General features: G+C 33.3%; 2 protein-coding genes across 2 annotated transcripts; both read right to left on the minus strand.

The window, feature by feature from the left end:
• Positions 1-1,041: 1,041 nt before the first annotated feature.
• Positions 1,042-12,298, minus strand: LOC137815465 (OVARIAN TUMOR DOMAIN-containing deubiquitinating enzyme 12-like). Its single transcript, XM_068618585.1, has 9 exons — positions 12,131-12,298; positions 11,938-12,002; positions 11,002-11,056; positions 10,851-10,925; positions 10,536-10,609; positions 10,391-10,439; positions 1,923-2,007; positions 1,638-1,694; positions 1,042-1,542 (listed from the first exon to the last, which is right to left on the minus strand). The coding sequence occupies exons 1-9, from the start codon at positions 12,287-12,289 to the stop codon at positions 1,496-1,498; spliced, it is 666 nt and encodes a 221-aa protein (XP_068474686.1). The 5' UTR covers positions 12,290-12,298; the 3' UTR covers positions 1,042-1,495.
• An 11,255-nt stretch (positions 12,299-23,553) lies between these two features.
• LOC137813738 (uncharacterized) lies at positions 23,554-24,967 on the minus strand. Its single transcript, XM_068616152.1, has one exon. It carries the CDS (start codon positions 24,661-24,663, stop codon positions 24,061-24,063), a length of 603 nt encoding a protein of 200 aa, XP_068472253.1. The 5' UTR covers positions 24,664-24,967; the 3' UTR covers positions 23,554-24,060.
• Between the last annotated feature and the right edge of the window lie 1,834 nt (positions 24,968-26,801).

The raw sequence follows: 26,801 nt of genomic DNA on the forward strand, positions 1-26,801 counted from the left end.
TCCCGGGATGGTAAGGATTTTCTATGCTGAAGACACCTTGCATGGTTGAGAGTAAGTACTGGTAATTCCTTAGGTTTGTGCTGAACCACAATGGATATAGTGCTGTCAGTGGAGAGTGGTGTTCATGGTTCAGTAAACTTTTCAAATGGCAATATCATCTTGGTTGTTTAGACAAGGATCGTGGTGTGAATGCTGTGAAAAGGTAAAAGGTGCAAGTGCAGGTCATGGACAGAAGTGGAGTGAAGGTGCTGAAGCAATAAGCAGGGGTAAAGAAGGAAGGTTGCCTGTGGCTAAATTTTGGGTTTGAATATAGTGATGCAGGAAAGAAGTTGGGTACGTATGTGGGTGCTACAGCCTTAACACATTTTTCTGGGGGTTTGATCACGTTTGCTGCACCTTTCGAGATGTATTTGGTTCTGTTTAAATGTGTGAGCTGGTGGGTTAAATACCCACTATGTGTGATGTTGGCTACTTGTCTGTTGGGTGTGCCTATGTTCATATCCTATGGAGAAGTATCTTTATTTAGTGTATACGGGTTGGGATACCCCTGAAGTATCCCATTAATTTAATTTATTTCATTGCTGATAAAAAAAATACATTTATTTAAAATTTACACTCTTTTAGATATCATTGAATTAAATGTATTTAACATAAAAAGGTTATGATGTTGGTCATTGTTAGGATCATAATCAAAAGTAAAAATTCATACAAAACAACTACATAATAAAATGAAGAGTCAACAACTCTTTTACAATGAAAGATAATATTAAACTACTCTATGACTCTCCAAATGATAAAATAAAAGTAAGAAAAAGAGAGAGCAAAACGTGTACTTTCTCTTCTAATCCTTTTTTTTCTTCATCTTTGAACTTAGATATTTTAATCCTTAATTTTTCTTTGGCAAGTTACTTCAATAATTTGAAAAAAAAATATTCCTATTTCCCAATTTTTTTGGCTTCTAAGGAAGGAGATAATTACAAATTTATGATTAATGGAATGAGTGATTGAAACCTTTTAAGAAGAATAAAGACACTATAAGGTGTTTAAAGTTGGAAGAACCTTTTTTTTATAACAATAAAAAGTATATAAATGTGAGTACTAGGTACTCAAACTCAAATAAAAAGAAACTGTACAAAAATAATACTCAAAGCCCTCCTCAATATTAAGAATATAAAATTATTGTCCACTACTACCTTTGTACAGGACAAAAACTCCTTGCTTCCTGCCCCAAAACATATGGGTATACCCCAAATCATACTGAAATTTGCAAAATCTCATTAAGATTTATCCCTGCTTCCGTATAAAAGTTGGAAGGACTTAATTTTCAAATGAAGTTCAAAATCATGTCAAATAAACATTAAAAAAATGTTTATTTCCAACATAGAATTTAAAATCCTTATTTTAAAGCTTAAAAGTTGAATAGAATTTCATAATCTCTTTTTACCTCTAAAATTATTAAGTGACATTGTATCTGAATTCTTATAACCAGGCTTCTCTAGAACAACCAATGTTTCTTCCTTGGTTTATGTGGAATTGGAATATCTACAAGGAAAAGTAAATCAATTAATAATAAATATATTCATATTCAGTATCCAAATAGTATTTGAAGTTCATATCCAAGGAATGATAAGAAAAACCTCGAAGATCATATAGTGAGTTGTAATGAACACCAGACCAAAAGCTTAATGACAACTCTGCATCATAAGTAAAATAGGGTTTAGAAATGAACTTTGATAATTATATGTTTTACTTTGAAAAGTAGCATTGACTTTTATGAGCACATATATATTACTTGAATTACAGAAAATGAGTTCTATATATTTCTAGCTTTTTAGAACATTAGAACTATAAGACCTATACATAAACTCGTAGATTCTTAAGATTGATTGGTTATTTAGATGATATGATGATGGAAATCTTACCATGTTTAGGTGCTTGATTTAGTGGCATAATTTCAACAAAACAAGTGTCTTTGAATGATGTCAAAAGGCATATCTTTGCTGCAAACTACATAAATTAAAAGTATTTTTACACTCCATGTTGACAATAATAAACAATAAATAAAATTGTACTTCACTAGTTCGACTAAATAATATAAGAATTATATTAACAAAGAAATTTAAGAGCGCATTTTCTATTAAAGATGTATAATCATTGCATAAACTCTAATGAACTAACAATTGAATATAAACGCAATAATGTAACATCGTTGTTGTTTTAGTTTTTATTTCATTAAGCAAGGAATATTTTGTGTTTATGATTTTTTTTATATCAATAAAAAGACAAAAAATAATTAATTACTATATTAATTAAATTAAATATTATTTTAAAAATTATTATTACAGTAAATGAAGATGAATATTTCTTGTCTGATGTGACGTTTTAATATAGCGTACGTAATCGCACGTAATCGTAATGAAGAAAGAGAGGTTTTGATGAATCATAATTGTAGAGAAAAATAAATATAAAAGAAATTTTTATTCACTTGTATATTAGAGAGTAAAATACATGGTGTATATATAAGAAAAAGATTAAGACCTAACTGAAATAGAAAAGGAAAGTTGGGTCAAACAAACAAAGCCCAATAATTTAAAATAGAAAATTAAATATATTAAAAATTATTAATATTTAAAATGATTTATATTATTAATAAATAATTTTTAAAATAACAAAATTTAGTATAGTATCTAAAGTAATAGTAGAAACACTTATAAAATATTTGGCTTTATAGAAGTTTGGTAGACGGAAATTTTTGAGAATATAAAGTAGATAAAACTAATTTTCTCATATTTGGTTTATATTTTAAATAATAATATTATTAGGAAACAATATTTTGAAAGGTTACTGGTCAAGTTTAAAAACATTCCGATGAAAATCTCACTTAAATTAATGAATAAAAATAAATCTTATTGAAATAATTAATATAACAATAAATTCAAGATTTTAATAAAAAAATACATTATTCTTTCCTTTTTCTAGAAAACTTATATAAATATTTTTATAGATATTTTTTACCGACAAGATAAAATTTAGTCATGTGTAGGAATTATAATTTCAGGACTCATGATTTTTAGATATGGAAAAAATTATATTAGAAAAATAATGAGGAGAAAATCATTATTCTTTTTCACGTATTAAATGTATTATTTCAATTGATAAAAAAAATATCAATAAAACATTATAAAAGATCATTTAGTCAAACGAAGAATTAACATTATTTTTTACAACTAAATTTCAACAAAAAATAAATAAAAATTGAAGTTGAGTTTGGGGAGTGCAAGAAGGAATAATAGACTTGTTGTTGAAATCTTAATGATGGAGCAAGGAAGAGGGCAACGCAGAGGTCGTTCGGGTCATCATGAAGAACAAGGGATTGCAAATGATTACACAACCTTCTTCTTTTCGAACTTCCCAACCGGAGTCGGAGAATTAGACATGTTCAAGGTGTTTCAAAAATGGACTAGAGTGAAAAAGGTTTTCATCTCTCGAAGATTAAATAAATGGGGGAGGAGATTTGGTTTCGTGAGATTTATCGGTGTGAGAGATGTGGGGTGCTTGGAGAGAGAGTTGGATCAATTATATGTAGGGAATAGGAAGCTCTTTGTGAACATTCCAAAGTACCAGAGGAATCAGCAGGAACTAAGTAGGACAGATAGAAGGCTCCAGAGGGCTCCTTATAGGGTGAGCCAGAATGAAGCTAGTCTTGTTCACAAGAAGGTCATCATGACAGGGGGGAGAACAGAGAAGGGAGGACAAATGGGTGGAAAAGAAAGGGAAAAGGTCTTATGCAGAAGCTGTAACAGGTGCAACTAAGGATCAGTGGAAGGGGCTGAGTTTTAAAACACAACAACATGTGTTACCGTGGATGGAAATGAGTGCGGTGGGGAAACTTAGGGATGATAAGAACATTGACCAGCTGGAGGAGGAGTTAGTGATTAGAGGCATGAACATGTTACGTGTAAGAGTTTTGGGGGACAACCTGGTAATGCTCACACCAAGAGAATGGGAGAAAATGGAGAATATAATAAAGGTAAATAGTGAGTGGGTTGATAGTGTGTTTGAAAGTGTTCCGACCTCAAGTCGTTAGGCAGCATCGCTAGGGTCAATCACCACATCCGAGGTATTATCCGCTTTGGAGGTCGGTGCTCCGTCACGGTTTTGTCCTTAAAAGGCGCCTTGAAGGGTGAAGGGAGGAGGGAGTATATAAACTGCCCTTGACCTCGATTCCTGAGCGATGTGGGACTGTATTGGCATACGGGAACAAAATGTTCCGACCTCAAGTCGTTGGGCAGCATCGCTAGGGTCAATCACCGCATCCGAGGTATTGTCCGCTTTGGAGGTCGGTGCTCCGTCACGGTTTTGTCCTTAAAAGGCACCTCGAAGGGTGAAGGGAGGAGGGAGTATATAAACTGCCCTTGACCTCGATTCCTGAGCGATGTGGGACTGTATTGGCATACGGGAACAAGCCCCCCAGTCGAGGTCTAAGGGGAGTGGATCCCCCTAGTTGAGGGGCGAAGGAGCCTCTTCGGCCCCACGGTGGGCGCCAATGTTCCGACCTCAAGTCGTTGGGCAGCATCGCTAGGGTCAATCACCGCATTCGAGGTATTGTCCGCTTTGGAGGTCGGTGCTCCGTCACGGTTTTGTCCTTAAAAGGCGCCTCGAAGGGTGAAGGGAGGAGGGAGTATATAAACTGCCCTTGACCTCGATTCCTGAGCAATGTGGGACTGTATTGGCATACGGGAACAGAAAGCATTAAGCCTTGGTCGATATCCAGTGGTCCGAGTCACAAATCAGTTTGGGTGAGGTGCTATGGCTTACCGCTTCCCTTTTGGAATAAAGATTGCTTTACCAAACTGATAGGAGCTCTGACCCCGTCGGCTATGTTGTTAGATATTGATAATTCTACGGATTCATGAGAGACTCTAGAATTCGCAAGATTACAAGTTCGTATTATGAAGATCGAGAGTGCTAGAATGGTGAATTGTGTGCAGATCAACAATCAGCTATGCAATATTCTCATTAAAGAGGAGTTCCCAGTTTGGTATGGAGGCAGAGGCAAGAATAACATCTCGTCTTCTATATCTTCGGAGAGTGTATCATCCTCAGAAACCTACATAGAAGAAACAGTCTTCACAGTGATGAATGGCGAGGAGGAGAACAAATTATGGAGGGGGGAGGAGTACCATTCAAAACGGGAGGAGGAAGGAGAAGAGATTGTGGAAGAAGATGAACAGAACCCACATGAGACAAATTTGCTATATGTGGGCTCTTCGTAAAAAAAAAAAAAAAGGTTGTTAGTGGAAAGGTGTTAAAACTATAATGAAAGGAGAAAGAAATGGTCAGAGAGGATTTGTTGATGTTGACCTGATATCTTTCTCTGACGAAGACTGTGGGGTGGTTGGATGAGGCAAACCAATACAAGCTGAGTTGGCAAAATTGGTGATAGATCTTGAGTGTGGAAATAATCTAATGGTTACCCTTGGGGAGACGGGCCTTGAAAGAAAGAAAGTAGCCCACTATGTAGGGGGCTGGTCCTCGTCCTCAGCCCAGCTAGAAGAGGAAGATGGTGGATCTGAAAAGAAGGCAGATGAAGAGGAGTGTGGCTTAAAGGATGGAATAGGACATAGCTATATGGAGCACGAAAGCTCGTTAGGAGACTCAGGACCGAGAGCCAGTGGAGTAAAACGTCAGGCTATCTTAAACGACTCAAACGCAGTAGACCCCGTGCTAGAAACTGGTTCGTCATCTAATAAGAAGGAAAGTAAGGGGGAACAATATGCGTTTGGAAGAGCAACGCTGGGAGCGTCGTCTACATCGCTTCCTTTTGGAGATGGGGCGGAAAGGAGAGAAGCAAGTCAAATTCCCTGCCACGTCGAAGAAAGAAGAAAGGTCTCGTCGAAATGGGGGAACCTCGATCACACCCGAGACAGTCGGCAAGGCTTAGCGAAAGACGCTCTCAGGTGGGTACCTCTTCTTTTCTTAGAGCTAGCTTATCTGTAGTTTCAATTTCAAATAGAGATATTATGAACTGCAATTCTCGTCTGGGTGCTCGTAGTAACATAGTGGAATCACCGGAGCTATGGGCAATTGGAAAGCAATTGGGTTGTTGTGCCGAGAAGATGAAGAGAAGGTTATTAAAGAATATGACGGTATGGAAGCAAGAGACTCGGAGGTGGCAACTAGACATAAGGAAGGGAAAGAGAATAGTGTTTTATGATAATTGTGACCTTCAATATAAGAGGTCTGAGGGGTGGCACCAAAACTAGGTACGTGATACAAATTATAGCGAATGAGGGTGTTGAATTCGTGTGTTTGCAAGAAACAAAAGTGAAGACTTTATCAGATGTTAAATGTTACTCTTTGTGGGGGGACAATAAAGTGGGATGGCTACACTATGAAGGAGACAATGTAAGTGGAAGTTTGTTGTCGATGTGGCATAAAGAAGCCTTCAGTTACGAAAATCACCTCATGGGGAAGGGGTACATTGCTTTCTTCGGCAGTCATCTTAAAGCTAATCTTAGATGTGTAGTGGTTAATATCTACGCTGCTTGTAACTTGAGAGATAAGAAGACCCTTTGGGCGGAGCTTTTAATATCAAAAATAATTCACAAGAGGTGATCTGGTGTTTGTGTGGCGATTTTAATGCTATTAGAAGTAGAAGTGAAAGGAAAGGAAGTACGGGAAAAATGGACTATGCAAGTGAGATTAAAGGTTTTAATAGCTTCATTGATGATAACTTGCTGCTGGACACTCCTATTGTGGGTAAAAATTATACGTGGTTTAACTCCAATGGTTTGGCAAAGAGTAGATTAGATTGAGTGCTAGTTACTGAGGAGTGGATGGAAAAGTGGCCTATGTGCAAACAATATGTACAACAAAGGGAAGTCTTCGATCACTGTGCCATAGTGGTGAAGTCGATGGAAAAAGATTGAGGACCTAAACCTTTCCGAACCATTGATGCCTGGTTGACGGAGAGGGGATTTGGTGAGATGGTGAAGACTAAGTGGAATTTCTATTCCATTCAGGGGAGTGGGATTTTGAAGATAAAAGAGAAGCTGAAGTGTTTGAAAGGGGATCTAAAACTGTGGAATAGGGATGTGTTTGGGAACATAAATACAAGTAAGAAGAGGATTTTACAGGATATTGAGGATATCGATTGTCAAGATTGTAATGGGACTATCACGGAAAATGCTAGGCTTAAAAGGTGTGAGTTGATAAGTCGTCTCAAGGAAATTGATAAAAAGCTAGACTCGCTTACTTGTCAGAAAGCTAGAGCAAGTTGGTTCAAGAATGGGGACTCCTGCACTAAGTTCTATCATTCGACCCTTAGATGGAGAAGACTTAGAAATGAAGAAGGGTGTGGTTATTGAAGATCAATGGTGTGAGGAACCTAGTACAGTGCGTAGAGAAGCGAAGAAGCTCTTTGAGAATAGATTTACAGCTACGAAAGATTTGGGTGTAAGACTTGATGTAGTCGATTTTAAGACTCTCACTGGTGAGGACAATCTGGGTCTTATAGCGTTTAGTGAGAAGGAAATTAGAGACGTTGTGTGGCAGTGTGAAGGTGCAAAGAGTCTAAGCCCTGATGGATTCAATTTTAACTTTCTTAAGAAAAGCTGGGAAGTCATAAAAGTTTAAGTTGTGGAAGTGGTGGAGCAGTTCTATGAAACTGGGTTATCCCAAAGGGCTGCAATGTCTCTTTTGTTACTTTGGTACCCAAGGTCAGGGACCCTTCCAGGCTCGAGCAATACAAACCTATTTCGTTAGTAGGTGCTATATACAAAATTATAGCAAAGTTGTTGGCGGACAGGATTAAGAAAGTTCTATCCTCTGTTGTTGATGAAAGCCAATCGACGTTCCTGAATGATAGAGGAATCATTGACAGTGTCCTAATGGCTAATGAGGTGGTAGAAGACTTAAGGAGAAGAGGGAGAAGTGGGTTGTGTCTAAAGGTGGATTTTGAAAAGGCATATGACTCAGTCAGATGGGATTTCCTCTATGATATCCTTCATAAGATGGGGTTTCATCATAGATGGATCATGTGGATTTGAGGGTGCTTGGAAAGTGCTACTATATCAGTGTTAGTCAATGGGAGCCCTACGGAGGAATTTAAACCCTCAAGAGGGCTGAGACAGGATGATCCCTTAACACATTTCCTCTTTCTTGTAGTAGTTGAAGGCCTGGTTGGGCTAGTAAGGCAAGCTGTGAAGACCAACATGTTATCTGGCCTTAAGATCGGAAGAAAGGAGGTCGAAATGAGCTTCCTCCAGTATGCAAATGATACCTTGTTCCTCTGCGAAAACTCTCTCACCAATGTGGTGACTCTGAAGGCTATTCTAAGGGGTTTTGAGGTAGTCTCAGGTCTTAAGATTAATTTCCATAAGTCAAAGCTAACAGGTATTAATGTACTTAGCAGTGATATTGGTTGCTACACAAGGACTCTGAATTGCTCTCAGATGGGAACCATGTTCAACTACTTGGGCCTAGAGGTGGGGGGAAACCCAAGGAAGAAAAAGTTATGGGAGTCTGTGCTATGCAAGCTGAAATCACGGCTTAATGTGTGGAAAGGGAGATTCTTGTCTATGGCAGGAAGAATATGTCTAATCAAGTCTGTCATCACGGCCATACCGCTATATTATCTTTCTTTGTTCAAAGCTCTAGAGTTGGTATGCAAAAGTATTACCAGTATTCAGAGGAGGTTCCTTTGGGGATGGGGAAGGGAGAAAAGACCGATGGCATGGGTTAGTTGGAAAAACATATGTAAACCGAAAGAAGAAGGGGGACTAGGTATCAGAGACATGCGTAAGTTTAATGTTGCGCTATTGGCTAAGTGGAGATGGCGTTGTATATCAGACAAAAAAGGTAGGTGGGAGGAATGTCTGGATTCAAAGTATGACCTGGAACATAATGTTGTTCAAATTCCATTGAAATTACAGTCATGGTGGTGGAGAGATTTACGAAAGGTATGTTAGGAGGAAGGAGAGATGGGTGGTTCCAAGAAGAAGTTGGTTGGAAAATAGGGAGTGGAGATAAGGTAAGATTTTGGGAGGATGTGTCGATTGGTAATGTCAATCTCAAATCATTGTTCCCTAGATTGTTCTCCTTATCGCTTAACCAGGGTCAAAAGGTGGAAGAGTTAGGGGTGTGGGAAGAATCGGGGTGGTGTTGGAACTTAAGGTGGAGGAGAGTAAGATTTGAATGGGAGATTCCTTTAGAAACTGAACTTGGTCTACACATATCTAGAGCTACTGTAACAAAGGATAGAAAGGACGCCCGGGTGTGGAGAAGCGATGAATCTGGAAGTTTTACAGTGAGTTCTGCATATGAATGCCTAGTTAAGGCTGATAGGGGCCCACAAATTGTTGCTTTCAAGTACCTATGGAAGATTAAGACGTTCCCTAATGTGATGATCACAGCATGGAGGGTACTGTTAGGTAGAGTACTAACTAAAGAGTGCTTGAGCAAAAGAGGGGTGATGTTGGACACTGTAGAATGCGCCATGTGTCAGTCCGAGGAAGAGTCGTGTCAACACCTCTTTTTGGAATGTAAACATGTCCTGAGTGTGTGGGCCTTATGTTATAGATGGATTGGAATTATGCCTGTCCAACACAATGATCTTTTGATCCACTTTGAGAGCTTCCACTTGATCCAGAGCAGCAATAAACAAAACTTGGTGTGGAAAGGGGTGTGGACAAATATAGTGTATGTGGGAGCATAGAAACTCAGTTGTGTTCAACCAAGGTGTTGTAGATACAGAAGAAGTGTTCCAGAATGCACAACTTAAATCGTGGTTATGAATGAAGCATAAAACACCTAACTTTAATTACTCTTTTGCAGATTGGGTCTTGAATCCAATGTTGTGCATTAGTAGTTTTAAATAAGAGGTTGTAGGTAGTGTCAAAGTGGTAGTGTTGCCCATGTAAAGTGATACACATGGTTTTTGATGCTGTTTGGGGTTATGCTGATATGTGGGCTGGTTTTATGGTTGTTGGATGGATTCTGGTTGGTTGAATATAGCTGGTGCAGATGCTGGTGGTGTGGTCAGGAGTACTGACTTATGGCTTGCAGAAACTAGCCTGGAAATAGTTTGTACCTACAGGGAGCAGGATTAGGGGAGCAATTGGGGACCTGTGTTTAGATCAGGACATCCCTCAACTATTCCACTTTTAATTCTATTTATTCTTTGTTAATAAAAAAAAATCTCAAATTGACAAACATGTTAGTTTAAGATAGATCAAACAGCAAATACATATTACGAATTTCATTGAAAGAATTTTTTCTACGTTATAGTTTAAGAAAGAATAAAGTAAAACATTTGATGATTTATAGTTAAAATAAAAAGTAATTAATAGTATCTAATAAAAGTAATAAATTTTATGAAAAGGAAAACCTTATCAGCAGCTGCTTGCAAGGTAACATGATCTCCCCATTCTCCAAACCTGGTAAATAAAATTGGATGAAAAAAGATAATAAAAAACCAGAAATGTGGCTTGTTTAGTTAATATATATAGTTCATCTTAAAATAAGACACCTACTTGGCCATTTTCTTGTAATATTGTTTATACTTCATTGGTACGTAACACTCATATAAGGAACGATGATCTTTGAGCTGTGAAAAGATAAATATTATGCAAAATTAGCATATCAATTTGTATTCTTCATTAGAGTAATAGATTTCATATTGATCCACCTTAAGTATACAAAGATTTTTACCATTAATCCATTTAAACTTAATTTTTTGGATTAACCTAATTAAATAAATACAATCCAAGAAACCAAATGAGGTTGAAGAAGATATACTTTACATGTGAGCAACAAAATCCATATGTCCTTAATTATAGCATACATGCCTGTTTTACAATCTCTTTTCGAACGTGCTTGTGGTGCTCAGGTGACTTAAAAAGCTGATCTGAAAGTGCACGAAACTGTAATATAGAGAGAAGCATCAATAAAACCTCAAAACAAAATGCTCATTAAATGTTACCAAGATAACATCCATACCTGACAGTTTCCATCTGCAGAGACTTCAACCTCATAGACACCATGCTTGTTTAACCTTTGAAAATACATAATTATTTAACAACTCTAACTAAGAGTAAATGTAAATAAATGAGTTAATCTTTTGTGAAGAAGTCTAACCCAAATCAATATGTTCAACAATAACCCTTAAGAATGTTTTAAACTTAGTGTTATTCAAGTCGCTGAACTGGGAATATCTTATTTTGATTAATTGAGGATGACTTGTTACTGACATGTTGTAGTTTAAGTATTTTTTTGTTTTTCTTTTATTATTGTCTTTATGTAGTGGTCAACAAAACTCTTTACATGATGTTAGGTAGAGAATGATAAAGAAAGGTTTTATAAGTTATATGTAGACATAGATTTCATTGATCATTAATGCTTTTGCGAGTTATGTACAACAGGAGTGAAATATTCCTAAACATTAATTTATTCTTTTGTTTTGATAAAAAAAAAATCAAATACCTAATAGTTTCAAATTCTAAATATTAATACTTTAAAAGTTGAATTTAGCATACATACTAGTCAATAATTGATTCAACCAGAAACATTCTCTTAACAATTTTGTTATGAAGTTGAAAAAAGGATCTTGTGTTGCTCTTGTAAAGGGTTATGGTATATATTTTATTCTTCTTTTCCCAAGCCACAACAACATGATAGCCTAAATATGCCAATACTTGACTATCTCCTATCTTGATTATATTGTACAATGTCTTTAGCCATAATTTTTATTCGAATCCCCAATTTGTATTGTTTCTACCTTTTTAAATGAAGAAAAATATGCAATACGCTTACTATGTTAAGAGTGTTTTGATTTATGCACGAGTCCTTTTAACATTATGTGTTAAAGATAGTTAGAATATTTGGTATACTAATAACACTACATTGATTTCACATAACTAAAAGAAGACATGATACCTATGAAGAAGACGTTGGTGATCAATGATAACATTTCTAATGTAGGAGTTTATTTGGGGCACATGCTGAAATTTCAAGAAATAGGGGTTATACGAAATTTAAAAGGTACAATTTTTAAAAGTCCAAAAGTCAAAGTTCAATTTGTTTTGGACAAATAATTTCTGGAAATAACACAAAAAACAAGAATTCTTACAGGAATAGGAGCAAAGTTGGAAAGTCGTGTTCCATCCAATTTGGCATACTCTTTTGATAACATGAGAGCAATGATTTGATCATCCTCAGAATCTTGTTCACAACTTCTTCGAGAAGTTGAACAAGATTTTTCCACCCAATATTGTGCTTCATCCATCATCTACAATCACTACAAATTTCAACCTAATCCTTAATTTTCAGACTCTTAGAAGAATTCAATATTATTTTTTTATCGATAAATAATAAATAAATAGATTTGAAGCATTTAAGAAATCTACAACCCTAATAGTGTTATTGAAATTCTAATAAATTTTATCTTCAGTCTCAATAGAAGATTCAATTAAGAAATACAAACATTTACACCAATTGATGAGGTTAATTCATAGAATATAAAATGAACACCCTCGATAATTTCTAGAGATTCAAATCAAACAACTTATTGTGGCAAAATAAAATATGCTATGATAAATCATTTCACCAATAAAGCAACAGCTGAAAAATTTGCTTTCAAACTAAGATTCGTAAATAAGAAATAAGCACAATCAGAAGGTGATTAACATGAATTTTGATAAACCCTTGAATTAATTCAATTTATAATCGATTATATTGATTCCCAAAGCAATGAAATATGAGAAAGAATTGGCCATTGCCCAAAAAGCATAATGGTGGATAAATACCAAAAGCCAATGTTAAGCAATAAATATTCATTACCCAGAAGTATATACAGACAAAAAAACACATATACCTGGGAATTATTTCCTGGAATTAAATGATTAATTCTAATTTGATTCAAATGGTGAAATGAATAATTTCGCGAAAGACAGCAGAAACGAAAAGCCTGAAAGAGATAAATTTTCTCCACCTAATAAAGAGAGAGACAAACAGATGCAAAATAAAATTGTTTGGCTTTTCATTTCCTTTTTCTAGGAAATGTTTAAAAGATGCAAATAAGAATGCAGGCTTAAATATTAAGCTTTATAATAAAGTCTTTAATAATTTTTATTGGAAAGATTTGACCCATCTGTTTATTATTTAAAATTTTAAAGTATATGATTTAATTTAATTATTTGTATATAGTTGTTTAGTGATAAAAAATCACTTATATTTTAATAATATGTAATATATGAGTAAACAATGCGATGAATAAAGTTACTTTTTAACAATATAACATTAGTAAATTTAATTTACTTTAAATTATTAAATACCAGAAACAAAATAATGAGATTGTTTACAGGAAGTTAATATAACTCTAGGATAAATTTAATTAAAGGAACTTTTGTAGCATTTGTTAAATTTTAAAGATAGAACCTAAAAATTTAATTAATGGAGTTTTTTAACATTTGTTAAATTCTAAAGATAGAAAAAAAAATATTCCATATTTTTTTAAATCTCATTAAATAAATAAATAAAATAAAAATTTATAAATAAATAATTAAAAACATATAACTTTAATAAGTTTTATTTTAGTTTTATTTTTCTTCTATTTTTTTGTTACTTTTCTTCTTTCTCTTCCTCTAAATTCCTAATCCTTATCTTCGCCGTCGTCTCCTTCTTCATCATAAAGCCTCATAGAAGCAATGTTGTATTGTGGATGAAGAGTTAAAACAAAGTATCGCATCAAAAGAATCAAATTGATGTGAGTATTTGTTGGGCCTGTCGTGCTACCCGCTGTCGGGGCGCTATCGGATCACTCATAATATATAGTCCCACGCACGAGTTGGCAGTCTCGGCGTGAGGGGGGTGTGTTGGAGATCCCACATCGACTAGAGATTAGAGTCTTTCATTGTATATAAGTGGGTGTAAACCTCAATCTTATGAGCCGGTTTTATGGGGTTGAGTTAGGCTTAAAGTCCACTTCGTAACATGGTATCAGAGCCATTTCGAGTCTATCCTCGATTGGTTCAACTTGTAAGATGGTCCGAGACCAAGATCACCATGATTTTTGGGACTATTATTATAAACCCCATATAATTATGTTAGTTGAATAATATTAATTTAGATAAATATATTATGGGAATCAATTTTATTAATGCACAATTAACGACCACTCACAGGAAGTAGGGGACTCAAATTTTAGCATTATATTAATTGTATAAATAGAATTTTATGCTTTTACTGACTTGAGTGTCGGAGTGTCATGGTAAGAGGAGCCCCTCGTTCTCTGAAGGCTGGTTCACTAAAGCTTGAAGGAAGACCACCATGAGCTCATTCAGATTCCGACCAACCTCGAGCCGGCGAGAACATTAGCGCCCACCGTGGGGCAGGTGAAAATGTCCCTACTACCACCACTCACTTAGAATATATTGTTTTAATATTGATTTTACTTTCAATAAGATATAAATTTTATTATAACTTTAACTATTAATTTTGACAAAAAAAAGAGAGTAAAGACAATTAATGTTAAGCTAATTAAACAAAAATAATAATTTTATTTTTATTTTTTGTAATGATAATGTGTCATTCTGTTATAAATGTAAAGTGTATCGGTCGGTACCGAACAAGCCAGTCTCGGCTAAGGTAATCGACTGCCCAAGTCAAAGAACACCTCAAGACACGCAATAAATAATAGTAATGACGGTTACAATGGCACTTAATGAGTCACATTCATATCCTGAAATATGCGGGAAATATCTCCGAAACCCTCTGCGGAGGTGTAAGGTACGTTTTTCATATTCTATCATAATACACTTAAATCATAGCACTGACTTGAGCATCGAAGTGCAATCGTAGGTACTCCCGACCGGCAGAGCATTAATAGCGAAGGAAGAAAGCTCGAAGAAACTCAAGGATTAAGGATTACCGACACGTCAGCAATTGTATAACAAATTTCAAGTATTATTTGGGTCCCTCTTTCTCCATTCGGGTTCATAAATAGATGTTTATTTTAAAAGTAGAAGAGGTGTGAATGTGATACAGGAAAGGAAATGGAATTAGAAAATAGTTGTACATATAAATGGTTCTTAAACATGCATAAAAATAATAATAGCATAAGTCAAATAATTAGTGTCCGTGGATTTCGGTTGTTTAATAATTTAATTTTTTTTATATGTATCAATTAAAATCGTATTTTTTAAAGTATTAAAAATCTATTAAGAAAGAAAAAAATTATAAAGATGTATGCACTTTTATTATGTCTTAACTTTATTCTATGAATACTATATTCATGCACTAAAATCAAATTATTATTTACTTTCCTGATTATATATTGTTTTATAAAAATAAAATATTATTTTAACACTTTAATCTATATTTATTAAAAAAGTTAATTTCAATACGAATATGATTTTTTTAATAGGATTAGTAGTTCAATACGTGAAAGGGAGAAAATTAGATTTTTTTGGTAAAATAAATCATTATCAATTTTCATGTAAATAAAATAGAAGATACTCCAATTTTATAGATCGACAAAGATCACAATGTTTCACATTTATGCGGCAAAATCTTACACATTATGTCATTGCATATATGATTTCATCTAAAGATAATTGATTTAAGCATATTTCCAAAAAATATATGGCAATTATTTCTATTTCTTCAATAAAATTGCATTTTTCGTATATAATTTTTGTTTTGTTTTCTACAACGATCGAGTCTGATCGAAAACAACTCAGAATAGGGAGTTGTGACATTTTGGGACGATGACCGAGTCCGATCAAAAACAACTCAGAACAGAGAGTTGTGACATTCTCGGACAATCTAGTCCGATAAAAAAAACAACTCAGAACAGGGAGTTGTGACATTCTCAGACGACCGAGTTGGATAAAAAACAACTCAGAATAGGGAGTTGTGACATTCTCGGACGCTGAGTTCGATAAAAAAACAACTCAAAACTGAGAGTTGCGACGACACTAGATTTAATTTGACATTTCTTCTCGAACATACGGTAACATGTAGCAAACACCTTCAAGCGGTCAGACTTGGCTGCAAAGGACATCAACGAAATGACAAGAGTCGTGTACGAAACAGGTTTGACTTGATTATTACTTGAAAATATATTGTTTTTTTAGATAGATCCAACAAGCGATCAGACTTAGCCGTAAACAACTTTGACGACTACCTACGCCATGTGTTGATCAGGTCCAGTCTTAACTTGATATTGCATAAAATTTATATTTATATTACTCTTCAATATAGATGTATCGAACGATCAAACTTTTTCTTAAACAACTTTTGCAAAAGGATCATCTCTTTCTATGAAAAGAATTTTTGGGGCATGTACAAGTTTTTTTTAAGATGTTTTCGACAAGTCTTTTCGTCTCGCTCGCTTGGCTCAAGGTTGGAGGTTGTGTACCATCCCGTATTTGGTCGGTCATATACTGATTGGTCTGACTTGCAAGATGGCCTGAGGCCAAGATCACCATGATTTTTGGGACTATTATTATAAACCCCACATAATTATGTAGTATAATAATATTAATTTAGATTAATATATTATGGGAATCAATTTTATTAATGCACAATTAACATGATTTTAATGCATAATATCCATACCTCTTTGAATGCTCTTATTCTTATTTATTTGCTCAATATCTCTTATTATATTACATAAATGTTCCGATTATATTACAAAATACTCTAATTTATATACATAATATTCAGATCTTATGGAAAGTTACCATAATATGACACATTAATGTCTGGAGGAACCAGAGTCAAAGATCCAAGCCCATAAAGGCTTATAAATAGACAACCATCGCAGGGGAGCCCCGCTCATTATCATAAGGCTGACTCACTAAAGCTTGAAGGAGTCCACAAGGAGTTCATCCAGATTTCGACCGACCTCGAGCCGACGAGAACATTTTCTATTGTAACTGGATTTAGTTGGATAAGTTCTCATCACCAGAAAGCTAAAAAAGACTGTTAGACAAGATTTATGAGCTTCCTCTAGAAACTTCAGCTCCTTCCTCCACCTCATTCGATTCCTCCCAAAGCTCCTCATCCTCTCACCACTCTCACTTTTGCATTCTTTGACTTGTAAACCTAACCTAGTCACTACACGTTTTTCTCTTCCTCTTTATCTTACTATTTAACAATTTGTTTACTTTTAAAATTTTGAAGAGTTATATAATACATATGTCATGAAAAAATATTAGATATGTCAAGTGTGTCACACACTCACACACTACAAAATATGACTTTTATCCATCACAAAAATTGGTCGCTAAACCTAGTCACAAACCACTTAACGACTATTTTTTTCATTGATCACAAAATTATGATTGAAAAAGTCGGTCATTATTCTGGTCGCAAAGGATTTTGTCACTCAAATTTTAAGAAACCAATTTAGTAACCCATTAATAAAAAAAAATTGATCGCTAATGAGATTAAATTTAATAATTAAAATTAAATATTTATTAGTGACTAACTCATGACTATTATTATTATTAATGTTAACAATTTCTTGAAGGAAATCAAATCTAAGTCATATGACTATTATTATTATTATTATTATTATTATTATTATTATTATTATTATTATTATTATTATTATTATTATTATTATTGTTGTTGTTGTTGTGGTGTTTATTATTTATTATTTTATTATTATGATGATGATTATACTATTATTGTTATTAATTTTATTATAATTACAATTAATATTATTACTATATTAATAATAATCAAAACCTTAATCAAAATAATAAAATAATCATAATACTAATAAAAATAAATAATGCTAATAAAATAATGATAATAATAATGATAATAATTATAAATTTAATTATAATCATAATAATCAAATAATTAAAATTCAGTTACTAAATCATTCACTAATTTGTAGTAATATATTTTCATTTAACGATTCATTTAATTTCTGTAGTTAAATTAATTCAAATTAATGACAAAAATCAAATCAATAATTTATAATAAAATATTTATATTTAACTATCAGTTTGACTTTTGTCATTAAATAAGTACAAATTAACACGAAAATCAAATTCAATTGTTAATTTGTAGGAATTTCGTAATCAAAACCAAATTAATCACTATTATAATAAATTACTTAATTAATTTAATAATAAATCAGATTTAATTTTATATTTTTTTTTCTCACTCCTATTATAAAATTAATTTGGGTATAAATTTATCAGGATTTCTGAATTTTCAAAAACCAACAAATTTTCTAATGAGGACGAAAATTTAGTATATAAAACAAAAAATATTTAATATAAATGTATAAAAGGTATATCAGTTATTTAGGTTGTTAAATTTTGTAAGATTACTTCAATATTAAGTTATAATATTTAACGACTAATTTGATTTAAGTTTTATTTTCTATAACCAATTTAACATGAAATTCTAAAGTTCAAGAACTAATTTATTGTTAAATTATATAAGAAGAGATAGTTGTTGCAAAATTTTCCTCGTTCAGAAATTAAAACCTAAAATAAAGGGAAAATGGCGTGTTAAATAGCAATTGCGAAAGTGTAAATACAACGATCTTACATGGCATAGGGCATACCTTCTAAGAGGCCCTTATAGACTCCATATCATGGCAGATTCTCCGTGCACTATATCATTTTTAATTGGCACCCAATCACATTTAAAAAAATTCAATTTACCCTTAATGAATATGAAAATATCTTAAAATGTGATAGGCACCCAATCACCCAATCTCATGCATCCAACCCTACTTTTCTTCTTCTTCTTCTTCATTTGTGCTTGAAGCAGCAGCCGTAGCCACCCTCAGCCACCGTCATCCACCATCGTCTCCCTTGGTTTCCTTCACCATCAATGAGCTTCATCATCGCAGGCAGAGCAGCAACCGCCACCGTCAGCTTCTGAAGTCGGAGAAGCAACCATCGTCGGAGAAAGGTACTCTATCATGCCAACCGGATATTTTTATTTGTAATTCATTATTGAGTTCCGCACTTTTTTATTCGTAGTTCACTATTGCGTTCTGGATATTTTTATCCGCATTTCAGGACTGGATTCCGAATATTTTTATCTGTAGTTGGGCACTTGGCTTCCATATATTTTTATCCACAGTTGTGGAAGAATGGCCTCCGGATATTTTTTATCCTCAAGAGGCATTTGACTTGCGGATAATTTTTTCTGTAGTGTTGTTGTTGTTGTTCTGCAGATATGGTTATCCGTATTAGTGTTAGGTAGTTTAGGGCACTTGGCTTCTATAGAATTTTTCATTTGTTTTTTTTATACTATATGTGTTATAATTTTTTTATATATGTTGGATTGAATGTTATTTTGTTATATATGTTGTAAGATGGTGCGAACTTGAGGTGGAGGTAGTTCTAGAAGATGGTGCGGACTAAAGCTTCACACAACAATGAACTACCTCTACCTCACCATATGAAGAAGACAAGGGCATGATGGGATTTTAAAAAGTTCGTCTGGTGCCAATCACAATTGATCGGGTGCAGGAAGCAATTGTCCCATATCATTGGCTCAGGTGTCGGATCATGGCCCAAGACAGGCCATTTCTTTTTCACCCCATTGTTTCCATATGCACACTGTGGAAGTGGTCAAAAGACCAAACTACCCCTTTGTTACCTTCACATACTAACGCCACAACTACCACTCTTGTTGTGACAAGTCATCCTTATCTAAGTCATCCTTATCTATGTGTTGTGTTAAATGAATTTTTTTAAAACAATATTTTAAATTATGTAATGTAGAAAATAATTTTAGATGGTACAATCTAAAGTATTTTTTGAATATTTTTTTTTAGATTGTGCAATTATCGAAAGTTTTTCTTTATGAAAAATTAATTTTAGATTATAAAATTCAGATTTTATTTTTTAAAAAAGAATTTCAAGTTACACAATTTTAAAAATAAAAAAAAAGTAAAAAATATCTTTTAGATGGTACAATTTGAATTAAAAAAAAAGTTTTTAAATTAGATAATTCGAAAGTTAAATTATACGATTCAGAATTCATGCAAAAAATGCTTTCAGCAATTCGAAAAAAATTGAAACAAAATGAGAATTTTCATGTTTATGGAAGTATAGAAAGAAATTATGGGGTTGTGAAAAGAAATCTCCATGACATTGTTTTGCTTTCAAGTTTTAAGAAATATTCTACGACTTCTGTTCAATTAAACTCATCTTTTTGTCGTGTTATTTGAAGCTGAAGTGGCCAACAGCTCTTAAACCTTTGTACTTGGAAAGCATGTGATTGTAATTATATTGATAGTCACAAAATCTGCACACCTGATTCTGTGTTACTAAAATATCTTTATCTCCAAAAGGTAATTCCTTTATATTCGTTAGTGCCATTTTACATCACACATCACACCATTTTAATTAAACATAAACATAATAACATAATTGGAAAAAGAAATCATGACATGCAAACGAAGATAAAACTGAGAACTTCGGCCTATAATAATTTTCTTACATAAATATATATCTATTTGACAAAAATAAATTGAGACTGTAAATAAGAAAGAAACTAAAAACTTTACTATTAAATTATCATATATGGACTAGCACAATGTGTCGACGGTTGATGTTGATGTGACAAAGGTATTAATATTTTAAGATCTCATAAGTTTTTTTAAATTCTTTGCTTGCAGATTTTATTTTAAAATTATTTTTTTCTTTTGTTAGCTTTTTTTTTTAACTTTTCTTAATAATTGTAAAATTTATTCTTGTATAATAGAAGTTTTTTTTTTCTAGTTAAGTTTGTGTTTTGTTTTGGTTTATTATTATTTTTATTTTTATTATTATTAATAAATAATAATAATCATAATAGTGGTAGTAATTATGATAATAATAATAATAATGCTAATATTTAATATTAATATTAAGAATATTAATTTTAATTTTAATATTAATACTAATTTTAATAATAGTATTAATAATAATAATGCTAAGATTAATAATTTTAATAATAATTACAATATTATTCTTCCAACATAGTAAATGTTATCTATCTATATTCATATTTTTACAATTCAATTTATCCTAATTAAATAATTTATCCTAATTAAATATGTTGTTAAATAAATATTTATTTTAAGCATACTTTTGAATTAAACTTTCTTAACAGTATTTCTATAATTTTGAGATTTTATTCAAAATGCTATTTTGTATGTTTAAATACAAATTATGATTAGCTTTAGTATGCATGATTTTATTTATTGAAGTACTGGTCAATTGAACTTGAGTATGATTGAGGTTAATGTGTTGGTAATTTACAAAAATGATTTAGGATATTGTGACCTAGTGTAAGTTTTTCCACACTACTCCTGGAGAATGATGAATAAGGTGAATAGAGTTTGTTTATCACATATGAAATTTATTTATCACATGAAAAATGAAATCGAACATTTTGAACAATGTAAGATTGGTAACATATACTCACTAACTAATAAAGTTGTTCAACCTAAATCATAAATTATAAATATTATACACAACTACAAGTTCGACTAGTCCACTGTGATAATTGTACACCGATAACAATGACATAAGAGAAATTCACCTTGGTGTCCTTCACTGGAGTCACTTCACACATACCTCATGCACCATCCCACTGAAGTAAGCTCAAAATATCGAGAATTTGTTTAGTGTGCAAAAAGTTGATAGCAGGTCACCACTTATTCTTATACAAGTTACCACTTATTGTGACTAACTACCTTGATACTGAGATTAGAGAACTTTTCCTCGATGTCCTCCATTGAAGTTACTTTACACACACCTTATGTACCGACCCACCTAAGAACAACATAAAGCTCAAAATTTCCAAAATTACTTCATTATGCAAAAACTTGGTAGTAGGTCACCATGTATTCCTACCTAGGTCACCACTTAGTGTATTTGTCACTAACTACATTGACATCGAGTTTATAAAACTTGACCTTTGTGTCCTCCACTGAGGTCACTTTACACACACTTCATGCACCACTCCACCTAAGAACAACAATAAGCTCAAATTTTCAAAAATTTGATTAGTGTGCAGAAACTTGGTAGTAAATCACCACTTATTCCTATATAGGTCACCACTTACTATGACTAACTACATTCATACTAAGATTAGAGAACTAGACCTTGGTGTCCTCCACTAATGATGGAAATGCGGTTTCCATCAACTAAGGTCACTTTACACACCCTCATGCACCACCCCACCCAAGAAACAAACAAAGTTTAAAAAATCCAAAATTACATCATTGTGCAAAAAAATGATAGCAAGTCACCATTTATTGTTATATACAAGTTACCAGTTATTGTGACTAACTACATTGACGTTGAGATTAAAGATTTTGACTTTTGTGTCCTCCACTAAAGTCACTTTACACACACGTCATGTACTTCCCAAGAACGAAACTAAGTTTAAAATTTCTAAAATTATATTTAATCGTATAAAAACTTGGTAGTGGGTCATCACTTAGGCCTAAATAGGTCACCAATTAATGTGATCGTGACTAACTCTATTAATAGTGACATTAGAGAACTTGACCATCGTTTCCTCCACTAGGGTGACTTCATCTCATGCACTGACCGTCCCACCCAAGAATAAAACAAAGCTCAAATTTCTAAAATTACTATCAATATTGTTTGGGAAAAATCTTGACAACTATTATAAGATTTTATTAAGATTCTATACATTTTGTGTTAGAAAGAAAATCCATGTCTCATCACCTTATTTCAAACCCTAATTAACTTTAGTGTTAAAAAAGAAGGCACGCGCGTGAAGTTAATAAGAAAGGTTTATACACGTGTGGCAATTTTCTAGATATTTTCAGCACTAATAAAAAAGAAAATATTTCACAAAAACAAGTGTATCTTAAACAAAAAGGAAACACGTAATTTATATCAATGAGATTTAAGAAATGACCTTAAGGACGAAGCTCCTTCAAGCTAACCCTCAACATGAAAAAAATAAAGAATGGAATAAATCAAGAGAATAAAGTGATTATATTCTCCATTTTTTTGGGACTTAAACAAAGGAAGATATTTTTTCTTTTTATATCCTCCTAATTCTCCCAAAACTAAAAATTAATTGTTAAAAGAGACATTATTAAATTTCCCCAATGCATCCATAGATCAGCCCAAAAACATAGTACTTCATCTTCATCATCTCAAACACAATGGGAAAAGGAAGTAAACATTTACAAAATGAAGCTTAATTAGGAGCGAAGAAAAATAAATAAAGATTTAAGAACTTTAGGAAGCTTTCAAGAAAGGAAGCAGTTAATCAATGTCATTCCCAGCTAGACTATTGGTGTTTGCTTGCACCTTTTGATGCACAATATTCTCTCTTTGCTTTGTTTCCTTCACTGCATATTTGGTGCAGTGTAGAACCTTTTGCACCTTTCTGTCACATTAGTTATGCTACAATTAGCTGTATGTAGGGCCATTTTTCCTCGTGCAGTATGGAACACTTTTTCCATCCCAATACTTACTTTTTTCTTCATTCTAGAACAACAACCATGTAATTAATTACCTAAAAAAGGGAAATGGGTGCATTCAAATTTAATTTATATTACTATTTATATATGATGATATATGAATATACATCAATTAGCTTTGGCTTCATGATAGAGGGTTCATATGTTCATATGCTGCTGCAATGGTTGCAGATTTACAGAGTTGAAGCACCAACATCTGTGCTTTACCAATACAACATCTACAAGTAACACAATAACATCTTCCAAATTTTGTTCTCTTTCTTTTATTGTACCACCTGAAGAGCGAACATGGATGAAGTACCCTATGGAACCATCCACAGTAAAAATGAAAAAAAAAAGATTACAAAAATAGAAAGAACAAAATCCATTCACCCTGGTCAGTTGTGGGTTATTGTTGTCATAATTAAAGCAGTTAAGTACCAGAATTATATTTGTAATTTACCACGCTAGTTGGTCTCTCCCTTATTATAAAAACCATGAAAAAGGGAGATGACAGGGTTGAGCTTGGGTTGTTGAGCCAAACATGATAAATATATAACCAACCAAATCAGGCTTCAACTTCATGCACCCTTTTCCTGCATTTCCCTCTTCCTCTTGAATGACTCTTGCTTCTGCAACACCATTTGCCTGCGGAACTTCATGATGAAAAGGTCAGCAGCAAAGTCAATCTCATCCTCCAGTTTAAACTCTTTCCCTGCCTCTTCCTTTGAATTCTTCACCAAGTCAATCACGGATCCTCCAAGATCCAAATCCTCAGAATCAAAAAGGGTGTGTGTGAGATCCGGGTACTTGTCATCATCGCCATCATAGTTGTAGTAACCTTCATAGCACTCTTGGTCTTGCTCCTCAACCACTAGGGTTTCAGAGGGGTTCGGCAAGGCCTCGTAGGAGTGTGAATTGTTGTACAACACTATGGCCTTGCTTTCTTCACTGCCCTCTTCCAATAAGCAATCATCCTTGGACTGAGAATCGTTCCCCCACACAGAATGGAACTTTTCAGAGAGGGAACTCATCAAGAACCTTTTGTTCTTCATCAGTGAGAATATGAGCAAACGAGCCCGTACGGCGTTAGTTTTGGACTTCAAAGCCATGGTTTTTGACTTGGCCATTGAGCTCAGATTTGATATGATCTGCTTCAGAAACCTTGATGCTCGGTTCTTCATGTTGCTCTTTGTGTTGTGATAATACTAACTAACAACTAACAAGTAATGAAGTAACAAAAAAACTATAACAATAACAATAGAAACTCAATTCCGAAATGAGATAGTGAACGAAATCAAAGGTAGGAAACAAAAAGTGAGGGTGTTGGTGATTTTGAGAGGGAGGGAGATGGTGTGAAGAGATTTTTGTTGTTGTTGGTGTACAAAGATGTACGTCAATAACGCAAAAGAAAGTAATTTGGGACGAAAGAGTACAAGATGGGTACACAGGTTTATATAGGCGATGGTGATGAAGGAGTACATAGAGTGATGCTTGCTGTTTATTGATGTGAGGGAAACACGTACACTTTAATTAACTAAAGGAAGAGTGAGGGTTAAGAAAAGAAAAAGGCACAGTGACACTTGGCTTGTGGTGATAGGGTGTGTGAGATAATAATACTGCTGCTTCACTCAATGTATACGAAGCTGCAGTGTTTTGGTAGGCAGAAACTATATGCGGAGGTTTTTCCCTTTTACTAATGCCATGGTTTTAGATTTGACCCATCTAACTCAAGAAGTTTAGTTTCGACTGTATTATCTTCTAATCTATCATTTTCATTTTGTCATCTTAACTAGGGATGTCATAAATTCACATTTGAGAATTATTTTATCTGTGCCAATTTATATTCATATCTTCTAATATTCAAAAATGTTACTTCGACAAGACAACTCAATAGTCTACTTTACAATCTTTTAAGATTTATCCATTTTCTCACATTGATCCATATTTCAGAAAAAAAATTATAATAATAATAGGTTGAGTAGCATTCATATTTACTTAATATAATAAAATATATTATTTTATTTTAAAATTGTATTCATGGGTTATAAGATGGAGAATTGCAAAGAACTCGAGTGACTATATGTATTCTTTAATCGAGGCTTTATTATCATCAATGATCATTTGAGTAAAACGACTTAATCAATAAGTTTTAAATGATGAACGATTATTTATGAAATAATGAGTAAAAGTTATGTAACTAATCCAAATACGGTGATCCACTCAAATGATACCACCTAATTAATGTTTAAATATTCACTCTCCCGGAAGTACAATATATATTACTTCATACTCTTAATTCTTATAAAATGAATAATTTACCATCTTTATACTCCTATCAACGTAAACATTGAAGAATCTTTTGCAGGTGGATCTCTCCCTCTCATGAGGAACCAACTGAAAACTTGTTTCATGATAAACAGAGTTGTAGTGCCCGAACTCATTTTTGATAAAAACAAATATTTTGTTTATATTAATTTTTATTAAGAAAACATAATAATTTATGATCAAAGAGGTAGTAAAGTGGAAGTGAGAGAAAAAAATTAGTGTTAAATATTTTTTTTTTAAAGATTATTTATCCTTCTACTTTGTAGTTTGAAGCATTTCAGTGTTGGGTTGTTACACACCAGAACTCTTTAGTCTTTTGTTTCCATCTTCTCACATGAGTCCACATTTAAAAAAAATATTTCTTCTCCTCCTTACTTTTAATAGTGTAATATGAAACAATTTACTGGTGGATTGTCAACCTATCATGATGGACTCTCACTGTATTTTGCTACTAAAATGTTTATTGAAAATAACTAGTTTAACAAAAGTTGATTGTAAAATATGAGCTTTCCCTATTAATTAAATTATAAATTGGTAATTAACAAAAGTATACAAGAAGCATAAAAACCCATATGATGGAACTATTCAATGAAATGCTAGAAGACCTCAAAATCTAAACAAAGTGCCCATTCTTTAGTGGCTTGATCGTTTTCAATTCGCCCCTTTCAATTATTTGACCACTATAGTGGGGAACCTTTGGGGCTTTTGATGAACTGAAATTGGGACACAAGAAGACTAACCTAACCTAACCCCACCAGAGAGTAATGTAACAGTTACTTCCCAATCACTTTAGATATGTTTTGGTGATTAATATGACAAAAAAAAAACCATAACCTTGGACCATTTGATATGGAGTTTCCTTCTTTTGAGAAATGAAATGGTGTGGTACCACTGACATAATGTTTTTTTAGTAGAAATTGGAATCTCATTTACTTAGTGCAATCATCTTCAAATTCTACATGTATATGAGAAAGGCTTGCATTACGGAACCGTT

This window comes from Phaseolus vulgaris, chromosome 1 (genome assembly GCF_000499845.2).
Source record: "Phaseolus vulgaris cultivar G19833 chromosome 1, P. vulgaris v2.0, whole genome shotgun sequence".
In the NCBI taxonomy this organism is placed as follows: Eukaryota; Viridiplantae; Streptophyta; class Magnoliopsida; order Fabales; family Fabaceae; genus Phaseolus; species Phaseolus vulgaris.

Bases quoted from the DNA above. Each gene is read 5' to 3' on its own strand.
- LOC137815465 (XM_068618585.1), bottom strand. From the start codon at position 12,289: ATGATGGATGAAGCACAATATTGGGTGGAAAAATCTTGTTCAACTTCT. The intron at 10,610-10,850 runs GCATGTATGCTA...ATCTTTTCACAG, and splicing joins GAAAAGAGATTGTAAAACAG to CTCAAAGATCATCGTTCCTT. The intron at 2,008-10,390 runs GTTTTCCTTTTC...TAATTTATGTAG, and splicing joins TGCAAGCAGCTGCTGATAAG to TTTGCAGCAAAGATATGCCT.
- LOC137813738 (XM_068616152.1), bottom strand. From the start codon at position 24,663: ATGAAGAACCGAGCATCAAGGTTTCTGAAGCAGATCATATCAAATCTG.